At 34.3% G+C, this 24,375-nt stretch overlaps 1 protein-coding gene across 1 annotated transcript in view; it reads left to right on the top strand.

The window, feature by feature from the left end:
• Window positions 1-24,375, top strand: part of TMTC3 (transmembrane and tetratricopeptide repeat containing 3) — a 52,993-nt gene that overhangs the window by 14,480 nt on the left and 14,138 nt on the right. Inside the window, exons 4-11 of the mRNA XM_027842540.1 lie at window positions 6,430-6,643; window positions 8,792-9,010; window positions 11,808-11,907; window positions 14,439-14,554; window positions 14,983-15,155; window positions 16,581-16,833; window positions 18,104-18,252; window positions 22,213-22,333. Of these exons, the coding sequence (XP_027698341.1) occupies window positions 6,458-6,643; window positions 8,792-9,010; window positions 11,808-11,907; window positions 14,439-14,554; window positions 14,983-15,155; window positions 16,581-16,833; window positions 18,104-18,252; window positions 22,213-22,333 (1,317 nt within the window). The 5' untranslated portion in view covers window positions 6,430-6,457. The remainder of the gene's footprint in view (window positions 1-6,429; window positions 6,644-8,791; window positions 9,011-11,807; window positions 11,908-14,438; window positions 14,555-14,982; window positions 15,156-16,580; window positions 16,834-18,103; window positions 18,253-22,212; window positions 22,334-24,375) is intronic.

The following is a 24,375-nucleotide window of genomic DNA, read 5'->3' as shown; positions in this document are numbered from 1 at the left end:
AGGCTAATTTTTCCTACACTCCTCCCTGGGGCTTTGACTAGAAAGTCAGTACATATAGTCTGCCTAGAAGAACTAGGGGGAAGTGCCTGCTTCTCATTATTCTTCCCACCATATCTAGGTAAGTCAGCAGGCACAGGTAAGAGTGGCTGACAAATCCTTCCAATTTATGGCTTAACAGTTCTGGAAAGGTACATACACATTGTTTGCTTTCAGAGCAAAGTGTTCAATGACTAGTTGTCATCAAGTCCCTCTTTCTTGAGACTGGGAAATGAAATTGTGGCTTCCATATTTCAAGCCAAAGCTAGACAAGGCACATTCTTGGGTTATACTATCCCTTCGGTTATAAGGCCAGCTTGGACCAGAATGGGCTTACCCATCCTCAAATGAAAAACTATCTACCCAGTCCCTAGACTCAGTGCCTGGAAAAATCTCTTTCTCTTAGTCTTTTGCCATGGAGTATGGGCAATAACCCTCATTAACCAGCTGAGAAACAAGATGGCACTCGTTATGATATTATAACTAAACAAATAAGCAGTCCAGTGTCTGACATTGATCAGTATTTTTCCTTGTGATTTACTCCATTTTGCTAATAATGAAATGCAAATAAATCCTAATTGGCTTTCAGCTAATTACAATTTTATGGTAAAAGATTGAGCTTAAGTTTTTGGTTTGGTTTTTTTCCCCCTAAAATAACAGCAAGGGAATTCAGAATGTTTGCCCTACTAAGTATTAGCTTAAAAAAAAATCTGAACATCAGTTTCTCTGTCTTTTATGAGATTTAGGACTTTCTTGGTATTTCTACAGAATTCTAGAAAGATCTACAGTTTAAAAAAATTACTGTCTTTTTCTTTTTTCATCATTTGGTTGTATTTTAGTATTTTTTAAATAGCTATAACATATACAGGATTCAGAAATAAAGTGCTGAGTTACTGATATGCAATAATGAATGCAAAGATATAAAAACTACTTGTTTTATTGCTCTCATTAACTACAAGTAATGACAGGTTTTTTTTTCCTCCCATGTTTTATAGTAAATGATTATTTACTCTTACACTCATAGTATCCCTTTGGGGATTGGAAGATGATATATATTAATTTTAAAGATTATTAGACACGCTGAGATTAAATGTCATTGGCGGGGTACAGGGAATGCAGAAAAATATTGTTTTAAGGGAGAAAATGCAAACAAGTCAGTTTTGAGGCCTTCCTGTGCCTAGATGTATAATTAAATGTGGTTTAGGAATGCTATTTCAGAGACTAAAGATAACAGGAGAAAATAATTTAGATTGGGGTGAGAGTGATTTGAGTGGATTTCATGAAAAGAAAGTAAATTTGGATAGAAGGAATTTGGGGAGGGGGGAAGAGGTCTAGGAAAAAAAAATAAGACATATCTGGAGAAGGGAAAGATAACATCTCTTATTTCTGTAAAAGGGTTTAAAAGAGAGGGAAAAAAGGGTATTAGGAAATGAGACAGAAAGTGGGGAAAGTTTGAGGCAGGCTTTTTTTTTTTAAGTCAGGCAAAACAAATAATTTATTATATCTTACCAGTACAACCAAAAAAATTTATATCATACCAGATTGAATAGTGATCAGAAAATCCAATGAGAAATTAAAGTGACTTCTTCTGACCCAGAAGCTTGTAAAAAGTCAGCAAGAAGACCAACAGGTAATAGGAAAGGGGTCAAATAGCAAAGTCAGTGCCAGCACAGGAAACTAAGCCTAGCAGCCTCTCGGAAGGACCAAAGAATACTGGGAGATCCTTGTAATAGTAGTGCTAGTACTATTATTAATACTCACAACAGTTGCATTAATTAACTCTTTGAGTTTTACAAAGCAATTTATATATATTATTTTACTGGAAATAACCAGACTCTGTATTCATAGGTGGAAAGAGTAGAGCATTCCCCCAGAAAGCCACAGGGTAATTAGAAGCTTACAGTGTAGACTTAGGAAATGGCTGGTAGCACTTAGGTCGAGACACCTCAGGGCCAGGGACTCCAAGGTCTATGACACTTTGTCCTAAACTGCAGGCCTTTACCATCCAACCTTCTAAACCTCAAAGATCCAGGGAAACTAACCCTGGGGGGTGAAAGTAAGTACAGGGATGCAGGTGACCCAGGTTGAGAATAAGCAGATCAGCCCACCCCATCCAAAAGGGCAGAAAAGGGAAAAGCCTAGTGCTCGAGCAGAGCAGGAAGTAAGACTGGAGAGATGAGTAAGCTGAAGACAAGGGTCAGTATAAAGCACGGCTGTAGATCCAAAGATTTGCAAAATCTTGCCTGAAAGGAGAAGATAATGCTGTAGCAACTACAGAGATTCAAAGAAAAAAATTAATTTTCTACAAGAGTACCTAAAAGAAATGAAACAAGAGGTAAACTATGCAATAAAAACTAAAAAAAAAAATAATTGAAAACAAAGTTGCTCATATTTTTTTCAGATTATTTTCATTTAGTTAAATATTTCCCAAGTACATATAAAAAGGTTTTTAACAATCATTTTTTAAAATTTTGAGTTCCAGATTCTCTCTTCTGCCCCTCCGCCTTCTTGAGAAGGCAAGGTCATGCAAAACATTTCCATATTAACCATGTTGCAAAAGACAACACAAAATAAAACAAAAATAAACTTTAAAAAAGTATGCTTCACAGCCATATTCATGATGGCAAAATAATAGGAATTGAGGGGCTGCCCATCAATTGGGGAATGGCTGAACAAGCTGTGGTGTATGAATGTAACGTAATACTACTGTGCAATAAGAATGATGAACAGGCAGATTTCAGAAAAACCAGGAAAGACTTGCATGAACTGATAACAAAGTAAAATGAGCAGAACCAGGAAAACATTGTACACAGTATCAGCAACATTGTGTGAAGATCAACTATGAATGACTCAGCTCTTCTCAGCAACACAAAGATCCAAGACAAGTAGAAAGGACGCATGAAGGAAAATGCTGTCCATATTCAGATAAAAAACTCATGGACTCTGAATGCAGATCAAAGCATTTTTTTTCTACTTTATTCTTGTGGTTTTTTTTCCTTTTGATCTGTTCCTTCCACAACTGTGAAGAATATGGAAATATGTTTTACATGATAGCATATGTATAACGTATATCAGACTGCCCACCATTTTCAGAAGAGGAGGGAAGGAGGGAGAAAAATTTGGAGCTCAAAATCTTGTAATAATGCTAAATTTTTTTTTGATATGTAATTGGAGGAAAAAAAAATACTGTTAAAAAAAGCATGCTTCACTGAGAAATAAAAAATACAGGAAATGGGATACAGAAATCTATCCTGCCCTACAGGAAAATAGAAGGGGAAGGGGATAAGAGAAGGGGGGGAGAAATAGAAGGGAAGGCAGACTAGGGCAAGGGATATTCAGAATGCATGCCATTTTGGGGTGGGGGGAGGGACGAGATGGGGTGGAAATTTGGAACTCAAAATCTTGTGGAAGTAAATGTTGAAAAATAAAAATTAATAAATTTATTAATAAAAAAACAAAAAATAGAAAAGAATAATAAAAAAAGCATGCTTCAATTTGCTTTCAGAGTTCATTCTTTCTCTGGAAGTGGGTAGCATTTTTCATCATGGGTCCTTTGGAATTGTCATGGATCGCTATCTTGATCACCCTACAATATTGCTGTTACCGTGTACAGTATTCTCCTGGGTTCTGCTCACTTAACTCAGCATCAGTCCGTACACATTTTTTCCAGGTTTTTCTGAAGTCTGTCTGCTCATCATTTCTTACAGTGCAATATTATTCCATGATAATCATAGCACAATTTGTTCAGCCATTCCCCAGTTAATGGGCATCCCCACAATTTCCAATTCTTTGCCACCATGAAAAAAAAAAGGTGCTATATTTTTGTACAAATAGGTCCTTTTCCATTTTCTTTGATCTCTTTGTGACACAAACCTAGTCATGATATTGCTGGGTCAAAGAGTGTGCAGTTTTATAGCCCTCTGGATGTAGCTCCAAATTGTTCTCCAGAATGAGTAGATCAGTTTACAACTCTACTAACAGTGTCCCTATTTTTTCACATCTTCTCTAGCATTTGTCATTTTCCTTTCCTGTCATGTTAGCCAGTCTGATTGGTGTGAGATGGCATTTCAGAATTGTTTTTATTTGCATTTCTCTAATAGTGATTTAGAGCATTTTTTTCATTTGACTATGGATAGCTTTGATTTCTTCTTTTGAAAACTGCCTACTGATCATTTATCAACAAATGGTCCTCTGACCATTTATCAACTAGGAAATGGCTCTTATTTTTATAAATTTGTATCAGTTCCCTAGATATTTGAGAAATGAGACCTTTATCAGAGAAAATGTGTTTTTCCCAATTTCCCGTTTTCCTTCTAATTTATCTATTTTACTTCCCATGATCCCCTCTATTTCTTATGTGGACATAAACACTTCCCTTATCCATAGATCTGACAGGTACATTTTTCTATTTTCTTACGATATAACCTTTTATGTCTAAATCATTTATTCATTTTGACCTTATCTTGGTATATGGTGTGAGATATTGGTCTATGTCTCATTTTTGCCAAATTGCTTTCTAGTTTTCCCAGCAGTTTTTGTCAAATAGAGAGTTTTTATTCCAAAAGCTTGAATCTTTAGGTTTATCAAACACTAGATTACTATGGTCATTTATTAGTATGTATTGTATACCTAATCTGTTCCACTCATCTACCACTCTGTTTCTTAGCCAGTACCAGATTGTTTTGATGATTATCATTTTGTAGTATAGTTGGAAATCTGGAACTGCTAGGCTTACATTGTTGCAAGTTGAATTCAACAAAGGTAGACTGAGGCATATTTTCTCTGAGCAAGATAATTTATTAGCAGGGCCCCTACTTATTAATAAAGCAAGTCAGTGGCTCTGCCTCAGCCAAAGACTCCGAGCAAAAGGATAACACCCCTTTTAAAGGTTTTGGGGAGTACAGAATAAAGATCAGAACAGGGTAGGTAAGGAAATAATATAGCTGGTTATGGGGTTAGTAACCTGGGGTTGCATATAATATAATTGGTTACAAAGCTGAGGCATGGTGAACAATATGATTGGTTGGGAGTTTGGAAGGAGGCTAGCGTAACACCCTCCTTCCCTATTGTGACTAAGAAGTGTTCATTGTTTGAGTCCACCTGCAAAGTTAAAGGTAGTGGGACCAGATTTCTTTGGATAGCAAACCAGATACCCCTGGAAGATTGCTTGGTGGTGTAAATACATTGGACCAGACTCCCTGATGGCCACCTATATGCCCCAAGGATAGCAGAATTCCTTGAGGCAAGACTAGAACAGTGATTAGCAAGAGAATTGGATTTCTAAACTTAACTGATTATGGAATAGCTGAATTTCTTCACTACACACACACACGTATACATTCATACCCTTTTGAACCATTTTAGATGTGAATGAGGCTCCTCCTTGCATGCATCTTTTATGTGAGATAATTTTCCCAATTCTTCTTCTCCTTTCTCCCTTCTCCCAGAGAATCCCTCTTTTCTCACATATCCATTTTTTTCACATCATCCCAACATAATCAGCTGACTACTTCACTCACTTTCTACGTAGAATCCTTCTAACTGCCCTATTAATGATAAAGTTCTTGGGAGATACATGTATCATCTTCCCCTATAGAAAGATAAACACTTTAACCTCATTGGAGTCCCTCTTGATTTCTCTTCATGATTACCTTTTTATTCCTCCCTGGAATTATACTTGAAAGGCAAATTTTCTATTCAGCTCTGGTCTTTTCATCAGGAATGCTTAAGTGCTGCCTAAGCCATATTAAAATGTAATTGGGAAATGTTTAACAAAAGAAATAAAAGTACAATAAAATGTAGATAACATTAATTTGTCATTTTCTAAACCATTATGTGCCTGCAGGTCTATTTGAGTTTTACACTACTGCCTATACCACCATCCTGGCAATATTAATGATAATAAGTTTTGGGGTTTTTTTGGTTTTTTTTTTTTTTTTTTTGAAGACTGAGTCTCTCATCTAGGATAGAAATCCAGGAGCCACCCACAAACTCAATTCCAGTACTTATTGGCATGAAAATTTCCAGTTCAAGCCTTCTTAGACAGTGTGGTGGTCCTCTACTGCCACCACAGTAGGGACTCACCAAATAGGCTTCAGTCTTGGATATCTGATCAGCTTCAGCCTCCCCGAGTGGCAGAAATTGCAGGCATGTGTCTGGCAATAGTAATTGTAATGGTGATTATAATAAAACCTTTTACCAGTTTTGTACTCAAAGCTTAGTCATGAACTACAAATATGTTAAATAGATCCATAAATAATGAGAACACTGGACTTCATGTTATATTTTTTCTTTTAAAACTGTATCATTAATCTTTTTTAGTTGAATTTATGAAGTACTATGATATATATATATATATTGTAATGTATCCCTTCATGAAATCTTCTTTTGCAGTTTCAGTCCATGAGTGCTGGTGGAAACAATGGCTGTTAGCCTCAGAGAAATAACCTTAATAGTTGGTGTGGTTATAACCTGCTATTGGAATAGCCTCTTCTGTGGTTTTGTTTTTGATGATGTTTCAGCAATATTAGACAATAAAGATTTACATCCTTCTACACCCTTAAAAAACTTATTTCACAATGACTTCTGGGGAACCCCTATGTCTGAGGTAAGTGATAACTAAAGTTTGTCTTGGTACTGTTTTTGTTTGTTTTGGTTTTTGTTTTCCCTATTTTAAGTCATCTCAGAAATTACAGATTTTAAAAAAAAAATGTTCAGTGAATTGTGGAAGCATTCTTTTGACAGGAAACAGGAGATGCCAATTTATTAATATAACCATGTTGGATGCCTTTTTTTTTTTTTTTTAAATCAGCACGGTTCATCTCGTGACCAAGTCATCTTGTGCTTTATGTGTGAAAATCACTCTGTTTGTGGGAGGGAGGAGTCCATGATTTCCTTAGTGACTTTGTTCTTTTCTTTTTTTTTCCCTTTGAGTAAGGTAAATTTGGATTGTATTTCTCCCTGTTTAAAACTATCCGGTAACATATGTTTGGTCTTCCTATGTTTTTAATCTAATCTGTTACATACATTACACCAATTTGTTTGACCAAAAAATGAATCATCATCATTTGATGACGAAAATCTGTTTATGGGCTCCATCCTGATAACTTGAAATAAACGGAGAGAACAGCCGTGGAAAGGAGAGAAACCAGAAGTTTATCTCCTTTTCTTAAGTCCATTTTTTGTTTTTTTGTTTTTTAGTTATTTTATTTTATGCATTCTGAGAAAGAGTCCTTAGATTTCATCAGACTGCCAAAGAGGTCTTATGACATTAAAAAGGCCAATGTGATAATTGTTTGAATTACAGTATTGACAGTATGAGTAGTAGGCTCATAGATAATCTAATTCAACTGATGATGCAACTGAGGCCTAAAAGGGTTATAACTTTTCCAAGCAATATTACATGATCAATAAGTAGTAGAGTTGGAATTTGAACTCATCTCTTTTACTAAATGCAATGCTTTTTTCACTAAGAGAAAAATTGGTAAGCAGCCATCCCAAGTGGAAATATATCTCTCTCTTAAGCTTTCAGAAAGATGCTGTTGGCATAAATGTCTTTTTAGTCTTTGGTTTAATGGAAAATTTGGTTAATTAAATTATTCTGTTTTCTCACAGTGACCCTTAACAGTCAGTCAGCAAAGATTTATTAAGCACCCACTGTTAAGCACTGTGCTAGGTGTTAGGGGTACAAATGCAAAGAATGAAACAATCAATATTCTCATTGATCTTGCAGTGTTATAGAAAGAGGATGTTAACATAGTTTGATATATCTTATTACTCATCTGAAGAGCAAGGGTCATAAGGATATTTTATCTTCTAATAATATTGTTCAAATAAAGACTTGTCATAAATTTGTTAGAATTAAGAAGTAACTGCTATATGCAGACATTTGTTCAAATGTTTAGGTAAGCCTCATAATAACAGTACAAGTCACTTGATCTCAGTGTACTGAGCTTATTGGGTCTGAATTGATCCTTGTGCATTCACCGTGCAGTGACTTGGATTTATTTGTATTCATCTTCATACTCCATAGAGATGTTTATATAAAGCAATTTACCCTTTGCCTTTGGGCTATACCTTTAATATATTACTATTTGTCAGTATCCTTCTCTATTTTCTGTACACCTGCTTTATGTCCTTGTCACTATTCCTTACCTAGTACACTTTCTTTTCTTCACTGTACCTCCTTTGAGAAATTGAACCAGAAATTATCTGGCTCTCTTGCTTATATGTCTATAATGCATAGAAAAGCCTTATGTTCACCCTTGACCTGTGTTTTCATTCAACAGACCTTAGGTGCCTAATATGTACAGTTTATTGTGCTAGGCACTGGAAACTGCTCGACATAATTTGCATCTGATTTTAATCCCACATTTCTTCTTTCCATATCTATTAAAGAGGAATTCCTATTCTCTTTCCTTTACTGTCCATTCTTGGCCTTCATTCCTAACATCATTCTGAAAAATACTTTGAATATAAGTACTTTAGCTTCTAAAACTTACTTTGAAAAGGGGGAAAAAGGACTTCTAAACAAATTATGTAGCTTTCTACCTGAATTTTCCTCTTTAGAAGAATTTTGGTTGTTTAGTGATGATTACTATCGCTTTAAATCATTATATTCTTGACCTTTCTCAGCCTTAGCTAAGGAATAAAGTAAGTACAGAATACTTTTGAACATAGTGGTCATGCTATATGTAAATTTGAAATCATGACTAAATAAAACTGTAATAATTAAATTTATTTTTTTCCCTTTTAGGAAAGAAGTCACAAATCTTACCGTCCTTTAACAGTTTTGACATTTCGTTTAAATTATTTATATAGTGAGTTAAAACCAGTATCTTATCACCTGCTAAATCTGATTTTTCATGCTGTGGTTAGTGTGGTCTTCCTTAAAGTCTGCAAATTATTTCTGGATTCCAGGAGTAGTATAATTGCCTCCTTGATGTTTGCTGTGCACCCTATACACACAGAAGCGGTAGGTAAACCTAAAAATACATTTTTTTTTATCCTTATTGATACTTTTTTTCTTCTTTGAAGCCTAAAAGCAAATTTCCAGTAGCATTTTAACCTTTATAATAAAATATTTCTTCAAGAAAAAATAATTGAAAGTTTTTTTTTTTCCCGACGTATTTAGATGTTACTACTTAAGGAGACAAAATGCTAGTCTCTTAGTTGGTGTAATCAGAGGAAAAACTTCTGGGTGAAGTAATGAATTTTACGTACTACATTTTAATATGTATATAATCCTTGAAATCAGTCACTATAATTCATTTAATTTATTCAAACCTGAAAATAAAAGGCATTTGATAAAAATACTTAATATACACATTGTAGTAAATTTCGTTTGCCTAATATTTTTAACAGTAAAAATGAAAATCATTTTTCAGTTCAACAGCTCTGTTCTGAACAGCTGTGTTCCGAAAATGGGGTGACCATTCTAAAAACTGTCATGATTAATATTGTTATCTAGACTACCATATAGCTGGGTATTGAAGGGGCCACATACTAGATATTAGTGAACATGTGTAGTTCTTTTTCATATCCAGTAACTTCCCTCTCTGCAGATAATAAGTAGAATATGCCAGCTTAAATAGACTAAAATTTGATTCATATTTAAAAAGCTTTACTACGTTTTCTGTTATTAACCTAAATCTTAATCAACAAACACTGATTAAGCACATAGTATGTGCCAGCTACTGGGGCTATAAATAAAATAGTCACACCAATAGTAAAATAACAAATATTATTAAATTAAAACTAATAGAAGTCTCCTTTTTTCTAAACTTTGTTTTAAAATTATCTTTTAAAATCTCACAGTCAACACTGTAACTTCTTTACAAACAGCATTAGGAATTTCCTCCACCAGTGTAGATCTCAGATCTCAATTCTGGTGCTAACAGAGTTCTTTGCAATTTTGCCCGAGTTAGATAGCTAGTATTTAAGGCCTTGATAGGATCTAAGTGCTTTTCCTTCCAGCCCAGCACTCTATCTACTGCCAAGTACCTCTATGCCAGAGAAAAATAATTAGCAAATATAGTAACTTCTGATAAGGACAGTTTTACTTAAAAACCATTAGACTTGAAAACAGAAACTTCATTAAATTGTTCGTTATTATTCAGCATTCAGTGGGCAGTGTTCTTTGGTCTTTGGTCTTGGCCAGTTACTGTTTATCCCTAGAGGGGTTTTCGTAGCTACTATGAGTCAGGGCCTGAGGGTCCGAGTGAAAAAATTCTATTGCTAAAAAACATAGTTGGTGATCCTCAGCTAAAAACAGGTAATAAAAAGTTTCTGTGTCTTAGAAGAGATCTGCCCAATAGTGGTCCTTGCCCAAAGAGTCTCAGATGGATTTCAATCTCCCTAGGAGCAAAGTTAACTCACCCTGCTCCTTGTCTGTTCCACAGTCCCCCAGCTGACAACAGTTATTACTGGTGGTGGTGGGTTAACTCAGGTTTTTCCACCTGTACTATGAAGTCCTGACCCACAATCTGTTTCATACTTAAAGTTTAATTCCAGTTTCCTCATCTGTAAAATGAGAGAATTAGACTGAGAGATCTCTGATGTCCCAGCAGTCTGGATTCTGTCTATGAAGATAGTGTCCTGAACTTGGAGTCAGAGTTCAAGACCCAGCTCCTAGATTTATTTAGCTGGTTGACTGTGGCCAAGTCACTTAACCCTTCCAGGCCTCATTTTTCTCAAATGTAAAATGGAGATAATACATGCCCTCTCTACCTCACAGGATTATCTTAAGGAAAACATTAGAAATCTTAAAGCATTACATAAAATGCAAGTCATTAGTGTTTTCTTTTAAATCTTCCATGAGCTGAGAAATCAGATTAACCAAGCTTACAGAATTATGTCTAAAATGAAGGTCCTGTTTTCTGCTATGATAATATTCAGTTCGTCCATTCATTATTAAGTTACTATTAAGTTATTATTAAGTTATTAAGTACTGTTATGTGCAATGCATAGAATCTTTAGTGTGTGGGTTTTGTAACATCTCTTTTAACTAGTGAGAGGCCTTTGGTTCTGTATTCCTAATTCTCATCATTGTTTAAGAAGATTTTTGGAAAAAATGGCCTCTGGAAAAGTAAAGTGGTATTTGCTATAATGATACCATAATGCAATGAGGTGATTATTCATTTGTCTTTATAAGCAGAATAACAGGAAGAAATAATTAGCATTCATGACAATGCTTCAAAGACTTCATTTATACTATTGTATGTCACTTGAGTCAAGAAGATATGTTTCTAAAGAGTTGTATAAAAGTCATACTTGAATGGACTAGAGCAATTCATTATTTAAAGGAACCCTAAATTTAATTCTCCTAAAAAGGAAAGAATCCTTTTTCACTTTGGATGATGATGATTACTAATATTTTTTTAATTCAGATTTTCATGTTAAGTTTTTTAAAATGCAAAGCACATCTATGATTAGAATCATCCATGACAAAACTTTTTATTTTTGCTAGCTTTAGGCTTGGTTGCCTTGTTACTCAACTGCATGTTCTGGGGAAGATGTCTCAGTGGGTTAAAATATTTACAGAAGAAAGGAATTTGGTCCCCAGCATAGTGGCTAAATCTTAAAGATGTGTTTAACACTGAAATATATATTTCAGACAAGAATAATTTGAGTAAGTGGAAGTTATGGGCACTCACCACATGAGGGCACTCCAAGAGTGTTAACATTTATGGCATTACTAATTTTTTAGAAAATCAGGTTTTTGAAGCATTGCTTATTAACTAATTTTCTGTTCTATCTTCCTTTGTCTGTAGGTGACAGGTGTGGTTGGAAGAGCAGAACTTTTATCATCAATCTTTTTTCTAACTGCATTTTTGTCATACACAAAATCTAAAGGTCCGAATAATACCATAGGTAAATGTCTACACTTTCTTTGACTATAGAATAGTAAAGAACAGTATTTTGTAAGAGGATGCAAGAATTGCTTTAACATGCATACCGCTTTTGGATTTATCATTAAAGCAACAGAAGAATATCATATTTTCCATATTGAAAACATATCTGAATATATGTATTTTCTCATAACATGAACCTGTGCTATGTAGAAATGCCCTGCGATTTAAATGCTTTTAGTCTTATTCTCAGCTTTATTTTTGAATATCTCTATTTGGTGTGATTAATTTAACCTTTACTGCTTTCTTTTAGCCGTAATACTGAGGTAATAGTGGCACATCTTTGATGCAGGTTCTTATTGACTCTGCAGATCTGCTGTGGATATACATTTGAAGTGAGCTAAAAGTTATTTTTTCCTCTTCATATAGTTGACATAAATTAAATTGTGGTATCACCCATTACGTAAAGAAAAATTAACTTTGGGTTCGCTTCATATGCTTGTTAACGTTTTTTATTTCAAACTGGCATTCTACTATTTAGTATCCAATACATTTGAAACATTGTAATCTTTTTCAAAAGTTACGTACTTGCAGAATACAAACTGATTTTGTTGAATATATACTGCAGAATAATGTGTCAGGCATTTGAAAGGCAAATATGAAGGATTCGGATGTTACCTGCGTTTTGAATTAGTCGTGCCACTATCCTCTCCCTCCCCCTCCTTGGTTTGGGCAAATGATAAAGAATGGCTTATGTGTAAAATCAGCTTGGAACCATACAGTTTTATATCTAGAAGGGACTCTAAGGCTAGAAAAGTGATTAAGCATATAAAGTTGTTATGATTTTCTTTCCTCTACTAAATCCAACTCACATACTCATACCAGTGGAATCACGGATGTTTGAAGTATGGTATTTCTAGAAGTAGTAGTTAATAGATTTTTCACTGGGAATCTACTTTTTTAAGAGAATGATTTCGTTGATAGATGAAGAAACTAAAGCCCAGAGTAGTTAAGTAATTTTACCAAAGTTGGATGACTGGTGAGGACACGACTAGGACCCACATGTAAGAACTATAATTCTTTATGTAATTCAGGCACATGGAGAAATACCGACTCAGTTTGTGCAGAATTACATAGAATTTTAACTATATGGACCTGCCCATGTAACAATGAATATGTCTAATTTCATAGTAAACCAGTTTGACAGCCTTGATGTGCAGTAATTGGTGGAAGGCTGGAGTAGCCCATCAGTATTTTTTGCATTAGAGCTCTTTGCTTATGTACATATATTGCTTAGCAAGGCCTGCCTCTCACAAAGTGCACGATTTATGATTCCTGTACTTGGCTCTTGGAGCCCTTTGTAATTTGTCTCCATTGTACCATATTTCCTACTACTTTATGCCTCGCTTTCTGTTAGGTCACATAGATCTCATTATAGACACTGAATTTGCCATCCTCATTTCTTCTCCTGCACCTGGTCCTGCGTTGTCTCCTTCCCCAAAAATCACTCCTGGCAAACAAATTTTGTTTTGTTTTAATACATTTTATTTCTTGGTTTTACATCAGTCACCTCTGGATCTGTTCCCCATGCTACACTACCCTGCTCACTCTTTCGAGACAGCACACTACCTTGTATCAAAGTTACCCCAAACTGATACAGTAATGATGCAACATTCTATCCTCCTAGATCATGCTCTAATAACGAGGGCCGTTATTAGCCGTTAATTTACTTCATTTTAATGTTCTTCTCATTTACTTTGCTGTAGAAGTTGTGTTTGTTCTTCTGGTTCTACTTATTTCACTGTATTCATTTGTCCTTCTGTCTCTTCACAAGTTTTTCTGAATACTTCCTTTGTCATTTCTTATTTCTGTATTTTCCATTATGTTTCACAGTTTGTTCAGTTGTGTATCAGTCAATGGACACTCACTTTGGTTCCACGTTTTTGCTACCAAAAAAAAGTAGTACCCTGAATATTTTAGCAAATGTTGGATCTTCCTCTTGCTGACCTCTTTAGGATGCATGCCCAACAGTAGTAGAATCATTTGGTCAAAAGCAAACAGGTTTTTGACTTCTAAAATCTCTCTTCTGCTCTCTTCCATATTTATCCATTTGTCAGGGCCTCTATAAGGTCCTTTACTCTAATAAATAAATCTGCCCAGTATTACTGAAACCTAATTTTCTTCATTGACAAATTGTTGGAGGGCAAGAAGGCTTCTTATTTAAGAGTTGTGTGGGAGCACTGAGAGATTAAATGATCAGCCAGTTTGTATGGCAGTGTTTGAATGGGCCCTGTCCTCTACTGCACCAAGCTCTCTCTGCAATTTAGATTAGAAGTATAATATTTAACATTCCTGTCCAAATTAAACTGAAGGATTCTCATAAAATTGAAATACATATTACATTTTAAACAAGGCGGCTTTGGGGAAGTATGTGACATAGGGCTTATAGAAGTATGTTGGGGCCTTTTCCGTTAATCGCAAATAGCAGTCAAATGCAGGTTATTCTTCTGCTATTGTCAGATTATTTCATAAAGTGTTTTTTGTTCCTTATAGTATGGACTCCAATATTACTGACTGTGATTCTAGTAGCTATTGCCACGTTATGTAAAGAGCAAGGGGTCACTGTCGTGGGGATATGCTGTGTCTATGAAGTATTTATAGCACAAGGAGTAAGTAGAAATCTAAACTTTTGCATTGTTTTTAACAATTCAATTCCATTTTTATGTGGTATTTGAACAATAGGATTCAACTTTTTTTTTTCTTTAAATCGAGGCAAATTAATTTTAATTTCTATTTTAATGGAAAATAAACACAGCTTGATGTCTTAAGATCTACTACCTTCTTCCTCACTAACTCTGAAATTTTATTGATAATGTTAGACCCAATTTCAAACTGAAGGCTAATTCTGTTAAATATATTTTTATTGGCCTCAATTATTTTGTCTTAGAACATTTGTAGACTTATCTCATATTTTAAAATTTCTGCTCATTTCTCACCACCTCTGTGAATTTGTTATATTTTATAGCTATCTGAATTTGTGTTTAATGTTTTAAGTTTGTTAATGAACTAAGTTATTTAACTCTTTTCTCCTTGCCAGTATACATTGCCATTATTATATACTACTGCTGTGCAGATTCTTCGTGGAAAGGGCAGTATTCCTTTTTCTCTGCTGCAGATACTGCTGAAGCTTATTGTCTTGATGTTCAGCACGCTATTGCTTGTTGTGATCAGAGTCCAGGTTATTCAATCTCAGCTTCCAGTATTTACCAGGTAAGAGCCATAAGTTTATGCTTTTCAAGTTTTGCAATGGATTACAATTATAAATGGTCATGGATATTTCAGAAACACTTGGATTTAAAGCACTCAATTTTAAACAAACATTTTGTGACTTTATTCTTAAAAACATCAGTTTTCATAGCATAGCCTGTAGCACACAAATCAGTGTGCTATTTGACTTGCTGTAAGTGAAATACCATTACACAAACAGGCATTATAGGCAAGTATTTTGTTTAACAGACGCCTGTCTAATTAACTATAATGCTATGAAAGCTCTGTAGCTTTGAATTCTTAACAATAAATCATCCTATAGAATAAGGACTTTTTCTGGTTTGTGTCCATGTTCCACCAATTAAATAAAAGTGCTTTAGAGAAGTGCTGAGCTGTTAACAGCTGTCTTACCATCAAAGAGGAGTTACCCTTTCATTCCAGAGATGCTGTCTCCCTTCAAAAACCTTACTTAACACTGAAATCTTCAATTGGAAACACACAGAAAATAATATGCAAAAGAGGATCCAAATATTACCTGCCAGCTTCGTCATTACATTATTGAACTTAGAGGTTTTCTTTTGCCTAGTTAATTCATTTCAGACTGGTTGACTTTAGCTTTATGGCCATTCATCAAATGAAAGTCATTTCTAAACAATTTACTCATAACAGTGTTTCAGTGTAAAAAGAGGGGTGGGAATGATGCAGAGTGGTAACAATATGTATCATTGCAATTAGATTAGAGGTGGGTGATGCACATATACTTTAGAGTACCATTATAAGAGGGCCTTATCCTTTGTGATTTAATCAATTTAATTTAATCAATTAACTGTACTAAATAAACTACATGGGAGGCAGTATACTAATAATAATTGATAGAATTCTGGCCTTGAAGGCAGAAAAACCTGGGTGCTTATGCTGTCTCTGATCTTACTATTTGACCATGAGCAAGTCACTTATCTCTAAGCCTCAGTTTCCATATCTGTAAAGTGGGTATAATATCTCACAGTGTTATCTTAAGGTTCAGATGAGATAATTATGTAAAGCATTTGGAAAACCTAAAAGCAGTATGTAAATGTCATCTAATATTATTATTCTAGGGGTTATATCCTGGATGCTGATTTTTGAGCATCAAAGTTAGTATTTATCTTGGGTTCTAGGTAGGCTTCTAGCTATAGTATTTACTAATATTAATACATTTTAAGGTTATTTTTTATTTAAGAGAAGCAATAGGTTTTCATTTTTTGTTTTAACCAAAAAGTTTGAAAGAACATAACTGAGTTCTGATTTCTCATTGACTTAGAAAATAAACTTTTAAATTGTTACTTAGGGTTAAGATATTTGTTTTAATTCTTATTTATATACATTGTTTTGAACACTTTGAAAGCATAATTTCAAAACTTTCTTTTTTCTCTCCCTTCATACCTCCAGGTTTGACAATCCAGCTGCTGTAAGCCCAACTCCTACAAGGCAATTGACTTTTAACTACCTCCTTCCTGTAAATGCGTGGCTTCTATTTAATCCCTCAGAACTGTGCTGTGATTGGACAATGGGAACAATACCACTTATAGAGTCCTTTTTAGACATTAGAAATCTTGCCACATTTATTTTCTTTTGCTTTTTGGGGTCGCTATTAGTATTCAGTGTTCGATATCCTGGTAATTCTTCGAAAACTGTGTTAATGGTAAGAAATTCTTTCTTACAAATAGTTTTTTTTTAATGCCTTATACTGCTTTTTTTTTTTAGTGACACTTAATGATTATTCCTTTTTTATTAAACTACGTTAAAGCCTATGACTCAAAAAGGATGTTTGTTTTTTATAGTACCTTTTATCATTTAAAATTTTAGTTTCATGAAGGCAAGGGCTTTGTCTTATCTAAACTTTGTGTCTCAGCTTTTTGGTTTGGAGTGTTTTACCTGCAAATCTATATAAGGTGCTTTGCATTACCTCTTGGTTTTTTTTTCCCATTATTAGGCATTCATAAAAATTCATGAAAGTCTTTCAGTTTTATTTATGTATTTTATTGCTCCTGTAGAATTAAAAGGACTGAATAGAAGCCATCTGTTTTATAAATCCTGAAGCAAGGAGAAAAATAAGTTTTATCTCAAATCTTCTGAGGCCAGACCTACTTTTGATTCACTCAATTAGCTACTCTAGATAATCACAGAATAGTGAGATGAGGATGTTGAAGTCCTTAGAGAGAATAAGGATTAAATTTATTTCACAGTACAAGGTTTTAGTATAATCATATGGTTACTCCAAGCAGTTAAGAAATATAATAGAAAACCTGTTTTATTATTAATCTTGTGTGCTAGTTTGCTGTTCCAGTTTTTAATTTGTATTTGTCAGTCATCAATGCCTTGATTCAAAGAAATGTGTTAAATGTTTCAAATTTTTGAGATTTAGTAAGGAACTTTTATTTGTGTTCTTTAATGTAGAAATGGAAATGTTTGCTATTTTTGATTGCTGTTTTAATAAAAGTCTATAGGAATGGATTGCATAGAAAACCAGTAAAATTGGACTTTGTGAATAGTTCTACAATTCAGATTGAATCTAGTATTCTTACCCTACATTTAAGGTCTCATTGAATAAGTAGAATATGTATACAGTAGAAATTATAATTTCTGCTTTTTAGTAATTATTCCTTAACAAAGTCCTCTTTGAGATTCTAACATTAGCAAATGTTCTGGGAGTACATTCAGATGTGCTAAATGCATTCTGTTACTGTAAGAAGCCCAACTCTCCCCATCAAGCAGTCTTAAAGTTTTCTTAAACCTAGCAGTATCCTCACCCTTGGTTCAGTTAGTTTTAAAGTAGGTTTCATATGTACTTCTTCCACATTATTATTAGTCTTAGTCACTGAATCATTTCAGTCAGCTAAAAAAGAGCTATGTTTGAGTGTTTCATTGATCTAATTAAATTTATCAAAATCTCTGGGTATTTTTCTTTATAGGCACTATGCTTAATGGCATTGCCATTTATTCCTGCATCAAACCTCTTTTTCCCGGTTGGATTTGTGGTTGCAGAGCGAGTGTTGTATGTACCTAGCATGGGATTCTGTATTTTAGTTGCTCACGGATGGCGGAAATTATCCAAAAGAAAGTAAGTTAAAATTTTAGTTCCATTTGATGATTACCAGTCATAAAAGTAAATCAGACTGAACCAAGTATCTTAAAGTGGGTGTGTGAATATACTGGAATCATTCTTGTTTTGAGTTTTATTTTAATAGTTTTTTTTTAATCTCTTTAATATTTGTGTGTCATTCACCTCAGTTGCTTGCCCTGTCAATTTTGGAGGTTCTTCAGCCCCTGTACCAAATGTTTATGTTAGACTTAGAGCCAAAAAATCTAGGGAATCATGACTCTTAGAGGTCATGTACTCCAATTCCTTCATTTTACAGAGGAAGAAACTGATGACAAGAGAGTGAATTATTTGCCTAAGGTCACACATGTGTCATAAGTTGAAAAGTCAAGATCTTACACTGTGCTGCCTTTTGAATCAAACATAGGTGTTCCTGGACAAAGTAGCTATGTGTTTAATAATAGTAACATAATTTGTTCTAGTTCAACCTCCCTAGTCCTTCTAAATAGCATTCCTGATTGGTTTTGTATGTACTTAGTGCTTTATCCCTGGATTCAGCTCCTTCTTTGGACGCTTTTTGGTGGCCTCTTGTCTGCTAGGTCCGTGACCACCTGCCCACTGTTAACATATTGAGCTTTGAAGTCCACTAAAACTCAGAGCTTTTTCACCCAAATTCTTGCCTCGTTATGTTGTCACCCATCCTGTAATTGTGCCGTGGGTGTTTTGAACCCATATAGGACTCAACTCTTATTAAATTTCATCATTCTAGCTGATTGAGATCCTTTGGGTAGTTTTAGTTCCTGAATCTGTTGCCCAACATGGTACCTATTCTGCCAAATTTGTATCATCTTCAGACTTGACGAACTTGCCATCTGTCTTCATCCAACTCATTGATAAAAACTTTGAACAAAAAAGGCCAAAGACAGATTCCTTGGATACTCTAGAAATCTGCCTGTTGGTTGATATTAATCTTAATCACTGTTCTCTGGGTTTTATTCTTCAAATAGCTCTGAATCCTACTAGCCCATATTTCCCATCTTGTCCACAGAGATGGCATGAGAAACTTTATCACCTGCTTTACTCTGTAATCCAGGTATACCATACTTTAAGCATTTCCCAATTACTGCTCTTGTAATCGTGACAAGAAAGAAATCAATTAGCAATATATATAAAGCACTTAATCTGAGCCAAACAACATGCTAGGGATACAAATACAATTGATTAAACAATCCCTACTGACAAGGAGCTGACGTTCTAATGGCACAGGAAAGGGAGTAAATGCAAATATATACAAAGTATTTAGAGAAAATAAGGATAAGCTGGCATGGTAAAACTATTCTGGCCTTTAGTAATCACTACATCTCAAAGTGAACAGAATTGGAGAACAATGTATACAATGAAATAATATTGTAAAGACAAACAACTTTGAAAGACTTAGGTACTCTGATCGACCCAGTAACCAACCATGATTCCAGAGGACTTTTGATGAAACATGCTCCCCACCTTCTGATAAAGGTGACAGTCTTAGCATAGATTGAGGGTTTTTTGTCTTTCTGGACATGGACAGTGCAGGAATTCATTTTACTTGACAATAAATGTTTGTAATAGGGGTTTTATTTTTCTCCCTTTCTCAAGTGAAGTAGAAAGGGTATTGGAATGTTTAAAAATAAAATTAAATTTAAATTTAAATAATAATAATCACCACATTTCTATGTGCTCACAAATCACAAAAGTCCTAGCATTTGTCTGTGAATCAAACTCAAGATTATCAGTCTGTCATTTGAAAATGGAAGCAGTTTTTTCATGTATTTGTAATCTTGTAGCAACTTTACTGGCCACCACAACTTTTTTTTTAATCACTAGCATTAGATCAGCAATCATATCTCATAATGCTTAGATGTAGTTTGTCAAGGCCTTATGAATTGTATTTATTGGGGAGACCTATATACACTGCTATACTTCTCACTTATCTTGGTTTTCAATGCTGATTGCCCAGAATCATAGTGTCAAGAGTTTAGAAATCCAATTCGTACTCCTCATTTTACAGATTAAGTGAGATATTTGCTTGAAGTCATAAGATAGAAAGTGGTAGAGTCAGAACTTGATCTTCTGAATCCAAGTCCTATACTATCTCCCCTTTTTAAAAATTCTGTCCTTGCTAGTCCAGATGTCATTCTCCTTGAAAAAGAAAAGAGAAACAAAAATTAAGCAGTTCTGACTTTCCTTCATTTATTGTAGTCACATCTACCCTAAGAAATGTCTCTAGGCCTTTGATCTTCTTTTCCGCAACAGCCTTTGCCTTTAAAAAAAAAAAAATGCTTCTTTATTATTAGTTTTCATTACCAGCCTTGACTCATTCTAAACTTTAGTACTTTTGACACCATTGTTACACCCTTTTTTTTTCTTTAATCTTAAGTGTTCTTTTGGCCTCTTTATTTGTGATGTTTGCAAATGAGTTTGCTGTCTCAGCCAATCACTCCAGACTGCATGTCTCTGCTTGCCAAGAAAATATTGCTTTCTTACCTATTGGCAATTTCTAGGCCCCTTTCTAAGTACTGGTTGGAGTGACTATTTTGCTCAAGCAAGAGCCTCCTTTAGGAAATGTTGTTAGTTAAAATCTCTACCTCTGTCCACTTTCATTTTAGTTAATATTAATAGTTTATTTAAGGAGGCTGGGTTGGAGGTGCTGTCACCCAGTTATTATCTCAGCTTTATCTTTCTAATTTGGTCTCGAGTCAGACATGACACTCTTGCAAATTACGTCTATCACCTAGGCTGTCAACCTCAATGTCATCTTCAGTTTCTCTCCTTACACTTACTCCATGTGTCCAGTCTTTTGCCAAGCCTTTCAGTTCTGCTTTCGCAGTATTTTCATAGAAATTGCCTTCTCTCCTTATCATAGTTTTTTGCATGTTGTTTCCCCCATTAGAGTGCAAAGACTTTCTGTAAATCTCCAGCACTTGGCGTAGTGTTTGGCACATAGTGTTCAGTCATTTCAGTCATGTCCAAGTCTTAGTGACCCTGTTTGGAGTTATCTTGGCAAAGGTACTGGGGTGGTTTGCCATTTCTTTCTTCAGCTTATTTTACGGATGAGGAAACTGAGACAAACAGGGTTAAGTGACTTGCCCAGGGTCACACAGCTAGTATCATGTGTCTGAGGCCGGATTTGAACTGAGGTCCTCCTGACTCTAGGGCTGGTGCTTTATCCACTGCACCACCTAGCTACCGCACAAGTTTTTTTAATGTCATTCTATGTTCTCTGCATCCAGTGTCTTCTGACTTTTCTTGGAACAAAATATTTGTGATATATAAAACACATCTAGGTGGTCTACAAGCCTTTGATCTCTTTTATTTCTTGATACAATACAAGCATTTACTTAGATACTTGCTCTTTTCAGAACACTTTGTTAGGTATTGGGTAGTTACGAGGACCTTAAGGTCTAGTAGGAAGATCTTAAACCCCAAGCTGTGTATTATTCCAATATTCTCCACTTTTATATTTTATATCAGTATATTTACCTTGAAATTGTTGTTATGGTTTATGAAGTGATCATTATAATAATATTTATATACTGCATCTTAGTTTACAAAGAACATGTATATTTATTATTCCCACCCCCACAATCAGAAAGATAGGGATTGTTATCTCCATTTTATATATGTTAAAAGGTCAATTAACTTTAAAAGCTACTTTTAGCCAACTTGTATTTTTGATAGCTAAAAGGCTTAAGCAGGGGAAATTTTTAAACCTAATTTCAGGATATTTCACTTCAGGCAATTTTTGGCCAATGTAATCATCTTTGCTGTAGAACAGATTTGAAACTGATATTTATAAATATAAAAGTCTTCCATTTCATAAAACAAAAAGTTTGTAATTTATCAGAGAGATTTATTATCAGGTATAAATTGGACTTGATTGCTTGGAAGTCACTTCCAACTGAGACTCTATATAATTTTGATTTTACTTTTTTCCTTAAACAGTGTGCTAAAAAAACTGTCCTGGGTTTGTCTGTCTATAGTGGTGATCACTCATGCCTTAAAAACACTTCACAGAAACTGGGATTGGGAATCTGAGTATACCTTGTTTATGTCTGCCTTAAAGGTAGGTAAAGTGTTTTTCAATATGACTGGAAAGCATATATCAAAACCGCCTTTGTGAAGCACAACCAATTTTGTTTTTGTTTTGTTTTGTTTCACTTTTGATTTAGTAATAGAAGAGACTTCTAAACTCCATAGAGAATTTGTGATGTGATGCACTAAGTCACCTAGCATTTATTAATGACTTATCCTTTGCCAGATCTTGTGCTAAGCTAAATATGTATTAATCCAGAAGTATATATCCAGAGCATATATTAATATTTTCTCATATTAAACAAAAAATTTTATTCTGGTGTTTAAACAAAAGAATTTATTATTATCCGTGGGTATGTATTTAGAATATATATTTAATATATTACTTCCTCAAAATAAATTTAAAAAAAATTTTTGCCAGTGTGTTGTTAGAACATAAAACTGAAATATTAGTTTGTTAGATACTTGGTGGATGGAAAATAGCCACTGAAGTACTTTGTTTCTATGCTACAAATGCCTCAAGTAAGATAGGGCCATGCAGAAGGTAGCCACATAAAAAGGGTAAAAATTTTATCCTAGAAAGAAGATGCTATGGAAACTTCATACTTTGATAATATGTAGATCACCTAAAGAGATGATGAGACTGAGTTAGAGATGGTAAGTAAAAATTGAGGAATTAGGCCCAATAGTAATAATTAGAGACTTTTCAAAGTAATAAAACATAAATGGGGAAGTTACTTAACAATAATAGTACATTACATCTATATAGCATTTTATACTTTGGTTTTTTTTTTCATATCCTTTATATCATCTGTTCCTTGGAATAATCATTTGTCTTTTCATCAGGAAGATATGTATGTGGTAGTTTTTGGTTTTGTTTTTTATCCAAATCTGTTATGTTATAGGAATTGCCCAGTAGGGAAACTCCCTTCACCAATATAGACCAGCACCTTACCTTTAACTTAGAGTCTTGTGAGTTGCTTGGACTCAGTGAGAGGACAAGCAATTTGCCCATGGTCACACAGGTAGTATGTGTCAGAAGCAGGTCTTTGAACCCATGTCTTCCTAACTCCAAGACTAGCTTTTTATCCACTGTGCCATGTTGCCTCTTGATGTAAGGTAAAGTTTTTGAAATGAGGTGATTCTCTCCTACAGTAGATATTTCTAGAATCTTTAAAGAAGTGAAATAAATTAGACTTGAAATATAGAAATATAGAAATAGAATTAGTCTAGAAATGCTAGCTATGGCAATAAGATAAGAAAAAGAAGTTGAAGGAATAAAAGTAGGCAGTAGATGGTATACTTACAGAACCCCAGAGTATCAACTAAAAAGCTAGTTGAAATAATTGACAACTTTACCAAAGCTGCAGGATATAAAATAAACCCACATAAATCATTAGCACTTATATATATGACCATCAAAACTCAGCAGGAAGGGATAGAAAGAGAAATTCCATTTAAAATAACTGCAGACAATTTAAAATACTTGGTAGTCTGCCTGCCAAGAAAAACCCAGGCATTACATGAACACAGTTACAAGACACATTTCACACAAAGACACACTCTAAACAGTTATTTATTAATATTAATTAATTTAATAATATTTTAATTTTAACTTAACTATTTAAGTAAAATATTAATTGCTGATAGGTAGGTAGAGCCAATACATAAAAAATAACAATTCTACTTAATTTAACTTACTCAGTGCCATGCCATTCAGACTACTAAAGAATTATTTTATGGAGTTATAAAAAATAAGAACAATTTATCTGAAAGAACAAAAAGTCATGCCTATCAAGGGAATTGATGAAAAGAAAAATGTGAAGGAATGTGGCCTAGCAGTTCCAGATTTCAAACTATATTACAAAGTGGTAATCATCAAGCAGTCTGATACTAGCTAAGAAATAGAGTGGTGAGTCAGTGAAATAGATTAGATACATCCGTAATAGTAAATGAGCTTAGTAATCTAATTTTTGATAAACCCAAAGATCCAAGCTTTTGGGGTAAGAACTCAATATTTGACAAAAATTGCTCGGAAAACTAGAAAGCAGTTTGGCAGAAACTAGGCACAGA

The sequence above is a fragment of the Vombatus ursinus genome, unplaced genomic scaffold, assembly GCF_900497805.2.
Source record: "Vombatus ursinus unplaced genomic scaffold, bare-nosed wombat genome assembly UNPS02014874.1, whole genome shotgun sequence".
Taxonomy (NCBI): domain Eukaryota; kingdom Metazoa; phylum Chordata; class Mammalia; order Diprotodontia; family Vombatidae; genus Vombatus; species Vombatus ursinus.
This window is presented reverse-complemented; position numbering and strand designations above follow the sequence as displayed.